The 17,045-nt window shown below is 34.1% G+C and overlaps 1 protein-coding gene across 1 annotated transcript; it reads left to right on the forward strand.

Annotated features, from left to right (window-relative positions):
* Positions 1–2,011: 2,011 nt before the first annotated feature.
* Positions 2,012–5,580, forward strand: LOC109009275 (endoglucanase 16). Its single transcript, XM_035690562.1, has 8 exons — positions 2,012–2,393; positions 2,503–2,715; positions 2,904–3,104; positions 3,381–3,458; positions 4,241–4,390; positions 4,490–4,598; positions 4,689–4,855; positions 4,982–5,580. The coding sequence occupies exons 1-8, from the start codon at positions 2,178–2,180 to the stop codon at positions 5,312–5,314; spliced, it is 1,467 nt and encodes a 488-aa protein (XP_035546455.1). The 5' UTR covers positions 2,012–2,177; the 3' UTR covers positions 5,315–5,580.
* The last annotated feature ends 11,465 nt before the right edge of the window (positions 5,581–17,045 follow it).

Raw genomic sequence — 17,045 nt, forward strand, 5'->3', positions numbered from 1 at the left:
CCAGGTAAGCGGGGTTTATATACTAGTTTTGCATAAAATAAATGAAAGGAGGTTGACTTTGAGAATAAATGTGTTTATTTTTGAAAGAGATGATCTGAAAACAACCTCAAATGTTTATTCTGCATATGCATAAATTCTATATAAGGGAAAATGTTTTTCTGTCATGACTAGTGTAGACATGAGCAAGTTTTGTGTACTTTATTTCTGAACTATGTAAAAGAGCGAATATGAAAATCTGGAAGTTTTGTTATGAACAAATGAGAATATTTTGTTTATGTTTATCTCGAACATGTGAAATGATCTGAAGCCTTTCAATGTTTTGTTTTGATATGAGGTATCATCTGAGAATCTTGGCATGATGTTCTGATTCTGTATATGATTGTAACCGGATTTTCGATGAAATCCGTTCTGTTTCTGTTAAGGCCCAGCCACGGGTATAATGGTGGTTTATAACCCTACCACGGGGTGAAACATGGAAAATGGCCCAGCCACGGGTATAATGGTGGTTTATAACCCTACCACGGGGGTGAAACATGGAAAATGGCCCAGCCACGGGTATAATGGTGGTTTATAACCCTACCACGGGGGTGAAACATGGAATATGGCCCAGCCACGGGTATAATGGTGGTTTATAACCCTACCACGGGGGTTAAACATGGTATTGTCCCGATGTGATATTAAATGAAGATAAGATTATAATGTTTCAGTTTAGAAATGTCAACGGATTCTATTTTTGGAATAAGTTCATTTTTTTGAAAATTTCGCTCTAATGTTTTTGTACAAGTTTTGTTTCTACATTCTGAAAGTAAATGTTCTGTTCGGCTTATCAAATGTTATAAATGCTCATGTTTACATGCTAGTATATGCTCTCTGCTTACTGAGTTGTTGATAACTCACCCCGTTAATCTTCATAATATTTCAGATGACATCGATGGCTCAGCTGAAGATCAGTATTAGAGTCTATGGAGAAGATTAGCATTGTTTTGTTGTTGGGTATCTCATGATATTAGTATTGGTGTTGGAGGTTAATTATCTTTCTTAAGTTTGCTTCAATGGATTTAGACGGTTTATGGATACTTATGTTAATGTTATATTATTTCTAGTTGTTATTTGAGACATGAAGAAGAGTTGATTTTATTTGGGTTGTTGGATTGAATATTGGATAGATGAGTTTATTTGATTTATTTAATTGAAGTATATACGTTCGATTTGAGGTTTGGGAAAATGGATAAATTCTTGAATTTGGAAGTACTCTAGCCTTGTTAGAGTTGATTATCAGGTTTTATGAGTTAACTCTCCGGACCCTCGGGGTCGGGGTGTTACATAAACAACTTCCAATAATACAAACGCCGACAATTCTTAGTTTTTTTGTAGTGAGATTAGTTTGAAAAAGTTGTGATTATTAGTTTGAAAGTGTTTGTATTTTAATGATGTTTGGAAATGAAATTATGAGATGGGATGAAATGAGATGAGATAAGATGAGATTTGTTTCCAAATATCCATTAAAATATAAAAATATGTACATGACCGACTAATATGTATATTTTGACTGTGTTATATATATATATATATATATATATATAATTTAATTTTTTCTAGCAATTATTTAAAATATGTCACGTAAACCAATATTATTAAAAATAAGATAAAAAGTATATTTCCAGAAAAAAAAATAAAAATAAAAATAAAAAGGAAGAAGATCAAGATAAAAAGTATATAATAATATTAGTCGGTTAATATATCTGTCTCATTTCTAAAGGCGAACGAGAACCGTAGGTTTACGTATAGAAAAGGATGAATTTTGTACCCAAAAATTGTTAGTGACGCAAATTTGTTTGTTCTTTTTTATGAGCGGCTAGTGAACAGCTTCAAATTCTGGAAGTGTTTCCAGCCCTACGTTCCATTTCCCAGCATCCACATTTTATGTCCATCCAATGCTATTATTGTCTCTAAATAACGAACTCCAGCTTTCCCGCCAATACAAACCTGAGAGCAAAAACCAATCCAAACCAATGGATCTGTTTCATTTCCAAAAAAAAGCATGCCTGCCAACTTATAACATAGCCTATCTCCCATTCTCCTTGTTTTAACTTCGGAACGTCAGACCCAGAGCTTGAATTCTCCGAGAAAACAATTTTTGTGTTGGCTTCTGGGTCTGAACTTTAGATTCTGGGTTCATGGGTAGCTACGCAGGAGCATCGGCTGCCATTTTTGTGACTTGGCTCCTCCTGCCTGCAGGATTTTTTGTAGTTGTTAGTGGTCAGTTCAATTATAAGGATGCCCTCACCAAATCTCTGATTTTCCTAGAGGCACAGAGATCAGGGAAACTCCCCCCAAATAATAGGCTACCTTGGAGAGGGGACTCAGCACTTGATGATGGGAAAACTGCAAATGTACCACTCAATCTCTTTCTTCAAAAAGAAAAAGAACAGAGAATTGGACATGTTTTTTTTTTTTTCTATTTCATGAGGATTTTACTAATTGGGTTAATATATGATGCAGGTGGATCTTACTGGGGGATATTATGATGCAGGAGACAATGTGAAGTACGGCCTTCCCATGGCTTTCACAGTTACAACTCTATCATGGGCTGCTATCTTTTACAGGTCGGAGCTACAGGCAGCAGGGGAGTTGGACAATGTTCACGCTGCCATTCGCTGGGGCACAGACTATTTTCTTAAAGCCAGTTCTCGACGTAAGAGATTGTATGTGCAGGTGAGGCCAATCTGCCATTTGCTAGCTTACACATCATAGCAAGGTTTTGTTTGATTGGCTTTATATTATGCATGCATGCATGTCATCGATCGAGTAAGCCCATTAACAACTAATGGAGAGGCAAAAAATAATTATAAATAGAAGACGTAGTAGTTATACTGTTTTCTTTTTGTGATTTATGATGGAAGGTGGGAGACCCGGTGGTAGATCATCAATGTTGGGTCCGACCGGAAAACATGCAAACAACGAGAACTGTCCTGAAGATTGATGAGAGCACGCCCGGATCTGAGATTGCAGCTGAAACTTCTGCAGCAATGGCTGCTTCTTCAATTGTGTTTAGAGGCATAGATCACAAATATTCTCGTCTTCTCCTCAACAAAGCCAAATTGGTATTTCAGATTCGTTTTACCTCAAACTTAATTAGTTTATTATATATATATATATATATATATATATATATAGGAACAGTTTTTAAAACTAGTTAGCTCCATTCATGTCATGGTAGTCAACTAATATTTGTATGTGTTCCGTTGCAAAGAATTTCATTGAAATATTATTCCAATATCTTTTAGATTAACAACGGCCAGCTTGAATATAACTTCGAGTTTTTGTCGCACTTGTACTATATTTCTTTCTAATTACTGTTCTTTTGTTTCTTTTTTTAGCTTTTCCAATTTGCCAAATCCCACAAGGGAACGTTTGATGGAGAATGCCCCTTCTATTGCTCTTGCACCGGCTATAACGTACGTAATCTCTCTCTCTCTCTCTCTCTCTCTCTCTCTCTCACACACACACACACACACACATGATTGCAGTGCATCAGTGTTTTTCTAGTTAAATTTACTTAATTCGAAATAGGTTCAAATTTCCATATAGTAAAAAATATAAGCATTAAGAAATTTTAAGCGACATGCATGCTAGATCTTCTATATATATATATATATATAAATATATGTGTGTGCATCAGATCACAAGCACTGAGATCCAGCTGGAATTGGTTCTGATAATTGAGGACCCTAACCTAACTGACCTAAAACAATACAAAAACCATTCCCAAAGTGATTCACTATATATTGATTGTCCAGAATGATCAATAACCTCTGTGAGATTCCAACACATTCTCCGGTTTGGTTCTTTTTTTTTTTTTGGCCAACATCAAAATTTTATTTAAATTTAAAGATGAGTTGAGATGGTTTGTAAATAGTAGTGAGATTTGTGAGTTAAAATTTATGAATACTAGTAAATAGTAGTGAAATGAGTTAAGAGATGAGTTGAAGTGATTTTTGAATCCAAACCGGATCTTAATATAAGAAAGATCGGTTAAGTGCAAGGTTTCACTTTATAAGAACTCGATCCATTGTGATATGCATGCATGCATGCTTACTACTACGCGCGATACATGATGACCCATGGATCAAGACTGTTTTGGATAGATATCTTGGCATGACCATGGTAGGACAGAGCCTTGAGTACTATATTTAAATTAAACCGTTTCAAATATAACGTATGCTTTATTAAAATGCAGGATGAGCTGTTGTGGGCAGCCACTTGGCTATACACCGCCACCAAGAGGTCCATGTACTTGAAGTACATACAAGAAGAAGCCATCAGTGCTTATGTAGCTGAGTTCAGCTGGGACCTTAAGTATGCTGGAGCCCAAATCCTTCTCTCAGATGTCTGTTAAACCCTTAAATCTCTTTCTCAAAATAAGTAGTTAGAAAGATTCTAGTAAGTATATGGTACCTAACATATTGGTCTTCACCAAATTTTTCAGTTGTATTTTAAAGGAGAGAAGAGCCTTGAAAGCTTGAAGGTTCAGGGTGACAGTTTCGTATGTTCCGTCCTTCCTGATAGCCCTTATCGCCAAATTTACCGTACTCCCGGTACTCTCTCTCTCTCTCTCTCTCTCTCTCTTCTCTCCCCCCACCCCCGGATGAGGACGCATGCCAATGATAACGACAATGATTTTTCAGGTGGTATGATTTACGTGAGAGATGGCGCTAACACTCAATACGTTACGGGAACCGCCTTTTTGTTGAGCGTCTACAGTGATATACTTGCCAAATACAACCGAACAGTCTATTGTGGAGCTGACAAGCAATTCGACTCAGCATACCTCATGGCTTTCGCTAAGCAACAGGTATATAGCACACCCTTCAAAGAGTTTAAACTATGGCGGCTTATTTTCTTTTTCTTTTTTTTTTTAATTAATAATCAACAAACTTTATTTACTTTGATTACTAATCTGGACTAAAATGGCATGCAGATGGATTATTTACTGGGACAAAACCCTCAAAAAAGGTCATACATGGTAGGATTTGGGACCAATCCACCAAAACAAGCACACCACAGAGGCGCTTCCGTCCCCAAGCTGTCCGCAGACTCAATTCTGAGCTGTGCCTCGAGCTTCATCACATGGTTTAATAATGATTTACCAAACCCTAATGAGCTCACAGGGGCCATTGTGGGTGGACCTGACCGCTACGATAACTTCCATGATAAGCGTTGGGATTCTCCCAAGACCGAGCCATGCACATACATTAATTCTCTCGCCGTTGGTGTCCTAGCAAAGCTTGCGTCGTCGGGACATCATGTCTAACGTAACTAGTCTGATGATCTGATCTGTCGATCGTTTCACGCCATGGCCGGGGCCATGAAGACTTATCTAGATACACAATATATTTCAAAAATTTTTGCAGGCTTCTGTTTGCACTTGATTATTAACTGGCTTATTAGTCTTGCATCCTACGTCTATTTCTGTACGGAATCGATCATAGCCTTAATACAAAACTATATATATATATTGAACATTAATAATATTTCTTATATAATATTACTTCTGAAAAATCAATTATATATTAGAAACTCTGATCCATTAATTATATATACAGCTATGCTAGCTTTTCAAAATAATTAACCTTGTCGCACCTAACTTTGTAAGCTACATGGAAAAATTACCTAGTAAATTTAGTATTATTTGAGAACAACGTCGTAACTAGTGCCTAAATATGAAGTATATTTCAAGACAAAAGAAAATAAAGAAATCATAGTTTCAAGACAAGGAAAATCGATGGCCGTTCTATATGTGACATCGAAAAATCAAAAGGAAAATGCTACTCTTATCGCTCTTTTCCACCGCTCTATTCTACCGCTGTGATTTTTTATTTTTATTTTTAATTTTTTTTACTTAGTAATTAAGAAAGTATTTTTTTAATGATATTATAATTTTTTTATATTTTTAAAAAATATTTTAAAAGTGTTAAATTATATATATAAAGCAAAAAAAAAAAAAAACACACAATTTGCCTAACGGTAGCTCCCCGCTAGAGTTAGGAGCGGTGGACGTAGCACGTCCCAAATTAAAAAGAATACATGCATACACACACATATATACATACATATATATATATATATATATACAGAATATGATACCCAATGATAGGCCGAAGTGCTAAGTCGATAGAGAGTGAACGAGTGTGGTAGTTCACAGCCGGTGCCAATCACATAGATAAAGTTGAAAGAGAACTGCGTGCTATATACAGACACAAAAATATTACATGACAAAAGTAAATTTATAAATTAATTTAAATTAATGGGATCTGTTAGATTTATTTTATAATAAATATAACTTTATAATTTGATGTATCACATCAAGTCACGTTAATGAACAAATTTACTTTTGTGTAATTCTTTTGAAGTTAAAATATTTTACAAGTTGAAAAATAGCTTGAATATATATAATCTTTTAGGGTACATTTTATTATGGAACTTGTGTAAGTTGTTTTGGTTTTTTTGTCTTTGCTTTTTTAAAATGTTTACTGAAATTTAGGCGAGTGATTGGATGAAAAATAAAAATTATTTTGAGATTAGAAGATGTTTGGATTGAAGTTGAAAATATTCTTGAAAGTATATTTTTAAAAAATGCTAATTAAACATTGCCAACATATTGCAAAATTAGAAAAAAAATTACGTACAACGACATAAAATTGTAACGGCCACGATTTTAAATTATTTTTATTTTTTCATATTATTATTATTAATTTTAATTCTTAATTTATTAAAAACCTTCAGATTTTTAGCCATTGTTTCTGTTTCAAATATTCCTCGGCGATCTCTTCGATTTTCAGAAGTTACAATGTAAGAATTAATTCCTTCAATTTATATTCCATATCCTCATTAATTTCAGCAGAGCATGCAGCAAATACCCTATTTCCTTTATATTCCTGAATATTCCATCCTTGCCTTTCTTTTGGACTTACCTCTTAATTAAAGTCAAAGTTATGCACAGTTTTTATATTAGAGAAAGTCAATTTATGTATAACTTATTCTTTGCCGGCCAGTTGCTTTTTATTTTCTGTCATTAGATAAGAGGTATACGGAAAGGTGTCCATAAGATATCATATATACAGAGAGCTAGATGGTTTTAAACTGATTTTACAAATTTGCCCTTTAAACAATACATTTTAATTTACGTTAGAGGTCTCTAGAAGCCTCATGGGCTAACAAAACGTGTAGAATCCTTTTTATGTTTTTGGATTTTGAGGTGAAGTCTATTTAAAGATTTCTATTTAAATAAATAGTCAAAAATCTTATTTTTTTTACAAATATGTAGGAGTTAAATTATGTCTTTTAGTATTATATTTTTTTTAATAAACCAGATTACTGTAATATTATATGAGAATTCAGATTTTAGTTCTTAATTATTTTGAATACAATTCAATCTATTTTTAATTGAATTTCTTGACTTGTTTAATAAATTTGCTGTAAGTATAAATTGTGCTACTAGGTATAATTGAAAGATTTGATATGATGTTAGTGTTTAGATATTAAATGAAATTAGTAGGACATTACCGAATGTTTTAAACTGTTTTCTCTAGATAGTGGTTAATTTAGTGGAATACGATGACATGTTTTTCTAGAAAATTAATGACCACTAGTGCTTCGTATAGTAATGAACTACAAAGTGAGGTTGTGAAAGCAGCGCTAAGAGGTAAGTAATTTGATCAAAATTAGGATTAGCTAATAGTTAGATTATTACTATTAAAGTTAGTTCTTTGATAGCCATTCTTTTTATGTACCAAGCATGTTACGATCTATATAAGCATATCAGTCATCATAGCATATGATCATGTTAATGTTCTGCATCATGTTCAGGTTCAGCATTTTATGGTTGTTTATATTAGTATGAATGTCATGCATATCACTTTATATAAGACATGTAAGTTATCTTAATTTCAAGTGTAAGATAAGATAAAATAAGATTAATTAATCAGATCGTCTTTCAGTTTAGTATTCAGGATGGATGTGCAAGCCACGGACTCAAGCGTGGTTCACTGTAGTATGTCAAAATACTACCCAGCGACTCCCATAGCTGCAACGGGATGTGGGGCCGGTGCACAACCTTGCACACAGGGTTAAGTGTGTGGGCCAGTCAGATTAGCCCGTTAATTCAGACAAGTCAAGACAGCCATTCATAGCATGAGCATCATCATCAGCATCAGCATGATATGACATGAATTTTATTCAGCATGATATGACAAGAATATTATTCAGTATCAAAATTCTATTAAGGCATTTTAATTATTATGTTTACGTTGTGGTGAGTTCCTACTGAGTCTTCGACTCAGCATCAGCATGAAAAGTTTCATAAAAAAAGACTGGAATTTTGTCTCAAAATATATTTTGGGACAAAAAAAAAACGTCCCAAGGTCGTCCCAAAAGGTACAAATTCATCTCAAAAAATATTTTTTGAGACTAAATTTAGCTGGACCGTTCAATCACGTTCGAACGAAATTTTTTTTCTGAGACGATTGAAATTCATCTTGGAAAGTCATTTGAACGACGGAAATAACATTCAAACAATATGTCTGTTTAAATGGGTACTTCCTGGCCTATTAATCGATACCAGTCATTTCGACCAAATACACATGAAGAAACGTTTGAATAAACAAATTGATGATTGAACGTAAATTAAGCTATTCGAACGTGTTTGAGATGGAAAGAGTGAATTGCTTGTTCGAACGGGGAGCAACTTTTTTTATCGTTTGAACTCTAACTTGAGAGGTTCGAACGGTTGTGTCCAATGTATATATGTTTGAACATTTGATGAGAGTTCAAACGGTTAGTATTTTCATGGACAATACTAATTTAAACTAAATAGATATTTATATTTCAAAAATACATTACAAATTGTTTAATATAAATAAAACTAATTTAATAGGTTAGAACTACATAAATAAAATAGTAATAATACTAATAATGTTATCAGTACATATATATATATATATAATTATTCAATATGCAAAACACTTCTAACGAAAATCAATTGCCTTTGAGGCTTAACTTGTTGCATAAGCATCTTTCTTTATTGATCTTGCATTTGAAGTTGCATCTCTCTTTGTTGATCTTCTTGTTGTTTTATTCGCATCTTCATGTCTGCTTGTTTCAACAATTGAGCCTCTAACTCATGCTGTTTTGCAATCAATTCTTCGATCCTAGAATTTGCATTCTCTAACGCAATGGCAGTAGTACTTGACGTTGATGAAGAGCCTGAAAGCTTTACACAGCGACCCAAACCTCTCAAATATTCTTAACGTTGACCCAGAACTTGTATAAAAATTTCAACATCACTTGTTGATGAATTCTAATCTGATGCAGCTTCAGCACGGAGGGCAACCATTTTACCCTACACACAACATATAAAATTAATATTGACACTATAATTTAAATATGTTTAATTAAAGCAAATTATAATATTTACATAATTCTCACGAGCATCGGAATAAGTCCACTCTCCATTACTATTAGTATGTGATGCAACATATAATTTTGTCAAATCATAATTGATGTCTGACTCTTTCTACAAGAGACATTGTTAAGATATAAAGTCAATATTAAAAACAAACTATATATAATTAAAAAAAAAGTACATTACCAAATTCTGAGAGAGGCGATGAAAAGATCTTGAGCCTGCATGATGATGAATCTTTAACTTCGATCTATTTTTTTTGTTTATAGAACTTCGCTCCTGCATGGAAGTTGTAAAAATTAGTATGTGAAAATTACAAATATGACACAAAGAATTCATTTAATTTACCTTATATGATGGATCCTCAAACATATCATAAAGTTTTTCCCAATCTTCAGGTCGGAGATCCTGAAAAGGATGTTAGCGTGCATCTTCCTTGTACTCGTACTTTGTGCAATGCTCGTGACATCTCGCTTTATATTTACAAAATGCATTACACATCAGCTCTTTGACAGTCTTACGCTCCTCTCTCCAACCAAAATTTAGTTCAAAGTCATCCTTGAAAAAGTATATATACAAAGATATTATGATTTGGAATATTAAAATATATCAATATATATTTTTTATTTAAATATTACGTACCAAACAATGTTTCTTTATAAACTCTTTCATATCTTGCGGGACTTTATGTCATGAACTCGTAGCCAAAGGTGCATAACTTCGTGTAAGAGCACCCACATGCAATGCAAGCCAAGTTGCTTGTTGTCCCTCGCCTCCGACATGTTCGTCAGGAATGTTAACTTTAATCTTACCTACTTTATGATATTTCTCCAACGTCACGCCACTAGTAGTGCCTCGTCCTTGACGAGATTGTACTGTTATCTCTATAAAATAATTTTAGTTATTTACCTCGTATCAATTATCAATTATCTTAATTGAAAAAATGAGTATTAGTTATTTACCTTGTTTCGTAGAGTCAGTCTCTAATGGTGAGTTAGACGGAGAGTTAGGAACAGATGGAGATGGGATGCGAAATTCCTTCCTCTTTGGTGGCATAATTGCGAGATATTGTATAATGTGAACACAAAACCGATCAATCATCTGTATCAGTTTCATCTTTAGATTCGCTCTCATCATCTATAGATACTTCAGATGACTCAACACTTTGATCAATTGTCGCCTCAACTATTTCAGCCTCAATATCTTTCTTATGTAAAGGGATCATATCATACTGCTCAAATCCATAAATATATTTTTTAGTTTTTTTTTTTTATATAGTTATGGACAGTATATATGGTGTTTTGATAATTTACTTTAATTATAAATTAAATATTTTATCTTTTCTGGAGTAATTATTGATTTCTATTATGTGGTGTATGACTGATAATATTTATTTAACTAAAAATCTTATTTAATGTAAAAGAAATCATTAGAATATTTTTAAATTAATTACATAAAATTAATTTATGAATTCATATATATGATATATATATATATTATATTTTGAGTTACATACCGAGATTATTATTATACGTTCGAATGTATAAATGTGATTGAATATGTTCGAACTAAATATGTCCCGTTCGAACAGCTTAGAAACCTTCTTGCCAGGTTTTGCCACCAAATCTATCGTTCGAACGGGTTTGAATTTCTCCGTCATAATAAATTACTTCCCCGCCAAGATTTTACTGTTCGAAAGGATTTTTGTCTTTTAGAACGAAAAAAACTTTTTGAGACGATTTAATTCATCACAGAAAATATTGTTCGAATGAATATTTATCAGTTTAAACGGTTTTGTAAAGTCATCAACTTTTTTGGACGAAATTTAAATTTCGTCTCAAAAATTACTTTTAGGGACGACATTTTGTTCGTCCCTAAACCATGTCGTCCCTAAAAGTCAAATTTGATTTAGTGCTGACTGCATATAAATTGTCAAAAAATAAGTTTGTCGCAATATTATTTTATTGATAGAAGTCTGGCATGCAGTATGAACAGGACCTACTATTGTTTTCTAGCAATTTAATCTTATTTATGATAGAAAGTGTTTACCATTATTAATTTTAACATTTTAACATTTAACATGTCCCATGCCTCTCTTACACCTTCCACACTATTCCACCCTCACATGTACTTTCTTGGTCAGCCCTCAAAAGGAGGATTGAGACCCCAAACCCCAAATTGAAACCTCAAATCCCAAGTGAAAACTGAAACCCCAAAATGGCTCCTAAGCCCACTCGGTTTTTGTCCACTTTTTCCCTCTTGACTTAAGCAGATTTTAAAAGCAACCCTCACACCCCGGCCTAAGTACTTCTCTTACACACTCATGCCACTCTCTTACACTTTAGTACCATCCATGACCAACCCCCCCCCCCCCCCCCAAAAAAAAAAAAATTGAATTGAAGCTTGAAACCCTAACCAAACCCTAAATTGTTGGAATTGGGTGCTAAGGGAATTTCACCAACCAAATGCCTCAACCCCTTGGCTTGACCATTCCTCTCATAGCCTACACCGTCCCTATCTATTTCCATCACATGGGTTCATAAAATAACTACTACCATAAAAAGGAAAATATAACACTCACAAAAATTGCTACCTAAACTGAAACAAGTTCTAGGCTAACTGTCTAGGACACTAAATCTTTGCTTAAGTGAAGTCACCACTTTCCTTGCTGCTCAAAGAGTTATTCACCACAACTATTTTCACCACTTAGATCATATCATTCCTTAATTCTCTATCTCTCTCTCAATTCAACAAACGTAGCACTGGGATTCTTCTATAAGGTAGATTGGGTCGTACTTGTATACTCCCTGAATCCAAAACTTTTGGTGTCCTTGTTACTCAGCTTGGGAATATTTTAATCCATACACAACTGAATCCACTTTCTCTATTTCTTCAAGGAATTATATCTGCCTAGGACAAGCTTACTTCTTCTTAACAAAAACGAATATTTCCCCCTTCTAAGTGGTACCTCGATACTTGTTCAGGCATTAGTCTAAACTCAACACTTTCTATCCATCATGAGCTGCCTCTCATTCTGAAATGGACTTAGAATGAAATTTACATGAGGTATGTAAATTTTGATAAGTTTAGGGACCCGTTTGCAATTTTCTTAAGTTTAGGAGCTAATTTGCAATTTTCCAAGAGTGAATGGGTAATTTGGCAAATTAAGCCCAAAGTTAGTAACTTTTATTTTTATGAGGATTAAGTGAGAATTTTTAACCCTAGAACGTCTTTCATTTCAGCCTATGCTACACTTACTTTACACATGGATTTTTGTAAGTTAACTTCTAACTTACTTGCGGTATTTTTATGTATGTTAGGTGGTTAGTTTCATTAATTATATTCATGTTTCATTTAAGCTTATTTAATTGCTTTATATTATGCCTTGCCATGTCATTTTAAATATTTGTTACTTGAATATCTGTTACATGTCATGAATGTCATGTCATAAGCATACAAGTATGTCACGAGAATATTTCTAAGTCATGCATGAGGCACTTTTTTTTATCACAACCCAAATGCCAAGATGGGGATATATTCTAGTGGAACTCCTCTGTCTACTCTGGATTATTTAAAATGGAGTGGAATCTCCAAGGATTGACAAAATACCGTCAATCAAGCTTCAAATGGGTTCGATTAAACTGGATTCCGGAGCGAAGTCAAGCACCCAACGCCAATGGTGCCAAAACACATGCTACAAGTATAAGCTATCAAGACATACTTACAGCTAGTGCAAGGGCCTATAATGTGATGCGGTACTGGCAGGAGCACACAGTCCATGGAGAACCATGGAGATCCATTATCATGTAATCAAACTTGTATAAGAATGAATGTTTCATGTTCACGCAAGCAAGTATGCCATGTACATGTCAAGTTATGATGTTTCTAAGTCATGTTACTATCATGCATGTTCATTTATACTGTTAATAGCTTAGGAACTTTACCTACTGAGATTTTATAAATCTCAATGGGGTAGCCTCAACTAGCGCATGACCAACTGGACGAGATTGAGTAGGCTGAGGAGGAGCCTTGGGGATCTCTTGGAGTCGATCCTCCAGTTCTTAGATATTATTTTAGAGCTTATAGATGACCTGCATGAGCAGCATGTTATTTAGATTAGATTTCTATTTTGTTTATAACTTTGGAGTTCTATCTCTAGTACTAAGTTATTTTGTTTACAGACTAGTTGAACAGATGATATGACTTTTGTTATGTGAATCTTAATGAAAAAGTATTTATGCTCTAGGATTAGCATTCTAGTACAATACGTATTGTTCAAAAAAACATTATCCATTACGTTTATTGCATATTGTTAGAAGCATGCTAGGTGCATTGCATTCTTTACTACCATGAACAGGGGTATGTAATCTTGTGTTGCATGTCCCAACATTTCAAGCTCCGTCAAATCCCAAGCAGAGTTTGGGGGCGCCACCTCGGTCATGCATACATGCCACGTTTATTATCACAAATGTTTTATAAACTGATGGTAACTTAGACTTATAACTTGCTGAGATTGAAAACTCTCACCGTGGTAGTCTCAACTACCATTTCCACCCAGAATGGTAGAACCAGACACCCCTGATTAGATGAGGTTGAGTAGGACTGGACAAACCGTGGAAGAAGTACTGGAGATTATTCTCCAATTTGTGAATGTCATTTTGACTTTGATCGTCGAGCTACGTGAGCGGCTTAGCGTGTATTTATGTCTTTTCATGGAGTTTGTAATTAAGAAGTTACAACTCAGTATGATGTCGCTTTTGTGTAATAGACATGTTTGGATGATCGAAAAAAGTGCTTAAGTATTAATGAAATGGAATATGTTTTGGGATTTAGTTATTTTGGTACAAGGTTTGTTGAAAAAAAAAATTGATACGTTTATTGCATATTGCTAGAAGCATGCTAGGTGTATTGTATCGTAACTATCATGAACAGGGGTACATAACCTTGTGTTGCATGTTCCGACACTTCAACCCATCAAATCTCAAGCAGAGTTTGGGGGCATCACACCAAGTCCCAACCATTAGGCTACTCAGCCTTCTGGCATTTATATTGTAATATAAAATATATTAAGCATAGCTATTGGAGTCGCAGTTGGCAGCCCGAAGTCTTGTTAAACTTCAAGCTCTAACTCCTACTCTGACTATTTTAGATGTTGGGACTTCGATTCTGACTCTGAACTCTTATTTCTACAAGGAGTCAGAGTCAGAATCGGATTGGGTCTTGGACAGAGTCGAAATGGCGAAATTTTTGCCTAACCCTATTGTCAATCTTTGAGTAAACAAAATCAAACTCTTAAGATACTCCATCTACATCTATCTCCCCAGCCATATGCTCACCAAGTGAAATTCGTGGAAGAGTTATATTTAAATTATAAACCTAGTTGCAAATTTAGTCTTGTTCGGACCGATCTTGAACGATTTTACTTTTGGTCGGAAGTAACTACCATCAACCAATAAACCTTCCATTCCCTTGTGCTTTTCTGAGTTATTTCCTCTAAGTATGTGTGTATGTTTCAAGTATGTGATTTTTCTTAGTTTTTCTACTCAAGAATTCATCATAATAATAGTTTCTTTGTAGATTATAAATTTTTTACGTTGTTGTGTGTTTTATATAGTGGTTCTTTGTGGAATAACTTCAACGTATTTAGCATGAATAGGTTTCCATGCTTCTTTCTCACTGGGGGTTTGGGTCTCAATTATTATGTGATATCCACAGATATTGCAATTGGCTTCAAGAATAAAGTTTTTCGTAATCAATTGCACTGGTCCAAGTGTAACAACGGTAATTTGTGAACTCCTCCCACGTATTTTCCAATTGTTGCTGTAAGTTTTCACCACTTTATGATCTCATCCCTTAATCTTAGTATTTTTTCTTCTTTGTCTTCTATGTAATCAATATTTGCTTTTCTTGCATACCATACCTTCACTAATTCATTGAATAGTTATTCTTGAGAAGCCCCACAAGATGAGAAGGTGGTTTTATGAAATGTTTTATGATTATCACGTCATTTCAAATTGTTGTTATTGATGGAGGTTCATTTTAAGGGAACAATTTGTTCCAATTGGATACATGATTTAAATGTATTTTACTCAATGTTTTGGAGTTATAATTTTTCATCCAAGTCTTACGTTTTAGGGGAATTTTGCTTAGATAATATGTAAGGCCTTTTTTTTTATTAATTTTGATAATTGAGTGTTTCCTAACGTCACCACAAGAAGAAGGTGCATGTTAGATACTAACATCAGGCTGCTTCATCATTTCAATTTCAATTCTTGGTTGTTTAGGATAGATATTAGACTCGGTAAGATTGGTATGCTTTCTCAAGAATATTTAAGCTAGTGAGCTAAAAAAACTAATTATGGGGGGTGATGACATAGGAAGGTCCCCCTTAGTAGAGTATGGGGGACGATGACATGTAGAGTCTTTGTCTGGGTCCATGTCCAGCTTCTATTTAATTGGCATTTGAGCCTACTTACTCCTCCGCAAGTGTTTGCCTATTTCATTACATAAAAGTTCTTCCTGAATTGAACAGGAACCAACTAAGGTACTGGATTAGCTACAATATAACTTTTTCAACGCTATAATTAACACCATCTATTTTTTGCTCTCTGATGTTGCACACATCGTACTCACTTTTCCCTTTTTAAATAGTCATTTTTATCAATTTATTAATCTATGAACTAGATAACAGACACCATTATAGTTGGCATGATCCAAACTACTAACGATTAAAATTGTAGACTACTTTATTTGCATACATTGGCAAGAAACCCCTATGAGTATTTCACCACTTTCATAATCGATGTTTTTCATTATCCACCAATATGCCAAACTTTTATATTTTCAGACTTATGATGAAGACCCAAGGTCTATTCAAGATATGGTTAGAAATACGGAGGCAATCTTACTACTTTTCCCTTTGTGTTGTTTTCTAGATGGACAAGAGTTGGATGCATATCACTGATAGATTTAGATATAGAAAATATGCCAAAGTCATTACAAATTTCATTACATTGGCGCATGCTCAAGTTATGGACAGTGACCAAATTTTTTGTTTGTGTAGTCTATGTTCAAATAATTTTTTCCGAACTATCAGCGAGGTTGAGAGTCATTTGTTCATTATAGGGATTGATCCAAATTACACAACATGGATATTCTATAGCAAGGATGGACACGATGATGAACACATTGATGAGATTTATAAGATGTTAGAAGATATTCTGGATGGGAAATTCATATATGTTGCTTTAACCAACTGTTTCCATGCTGGGAGTTCCACGTCGGTTGAAACTGAATCAACTGAGTTTTTGACTAACTTTTGGTTGATGTTCAACGTCCTCTTTATCAAGATTGTACAAAGTATTCAAAACTTTAATTCATTGTCAAGTTGCTACTCATGAAAATGTTCGGGGGTCGATATGTAAAGTCATTTGACATATTTCTTCAATTGTTGAAGTCAGATTTTCTCGATGCTCTGTCTAACTCATATCATGAGTTCACATAATTTGGAGCTAGGCTTGGCTTTAATTACACCACAATGCATGCTTGCCCAAATGATTGCATACTTTTTCTAAAAGAAAAT

The sequence above is a fragment of the Juglans regia genome, chromosome 6, assembly GCF_001411555.2.
Source record: "Juglans regia cultivar Chandler chromosome 6, Walnut 2.0, whole genome shotgun sequence".
NCBI classification, from domain to species: domain Eukaryota; kingdom Viridiplantae; phylum Streptophyta; class Magnoliopsida; order Fagales; family Juglandaceae; genus Juglans; species Juglans regia.

Excerpts from the sequence above, each read along its gene's own strand:
- LOC109009275 (XM_035690562.1), top strand. The coding sequence starts at position 2,178 with ATGGGTAGCTACGCAGGAGCATCGGCTGCCATTTTTGTGACTTGGCTC. Across the intron at positions 4,599-4,688 it reads CCAAATTTACCGTACTCCCG|GTGGTATGATTTACGTGAGA; the intron begins GTACTCTCTCTC and ends ATGATTTTTCAG. Across the intron at positions 4,856-4,981 it reads TGGCTTTCGCTAAGCAACAG|ATGGATTATTTACTGGGACA; the intron begins GTATATAGCACA and ends AATGGCATGCAG.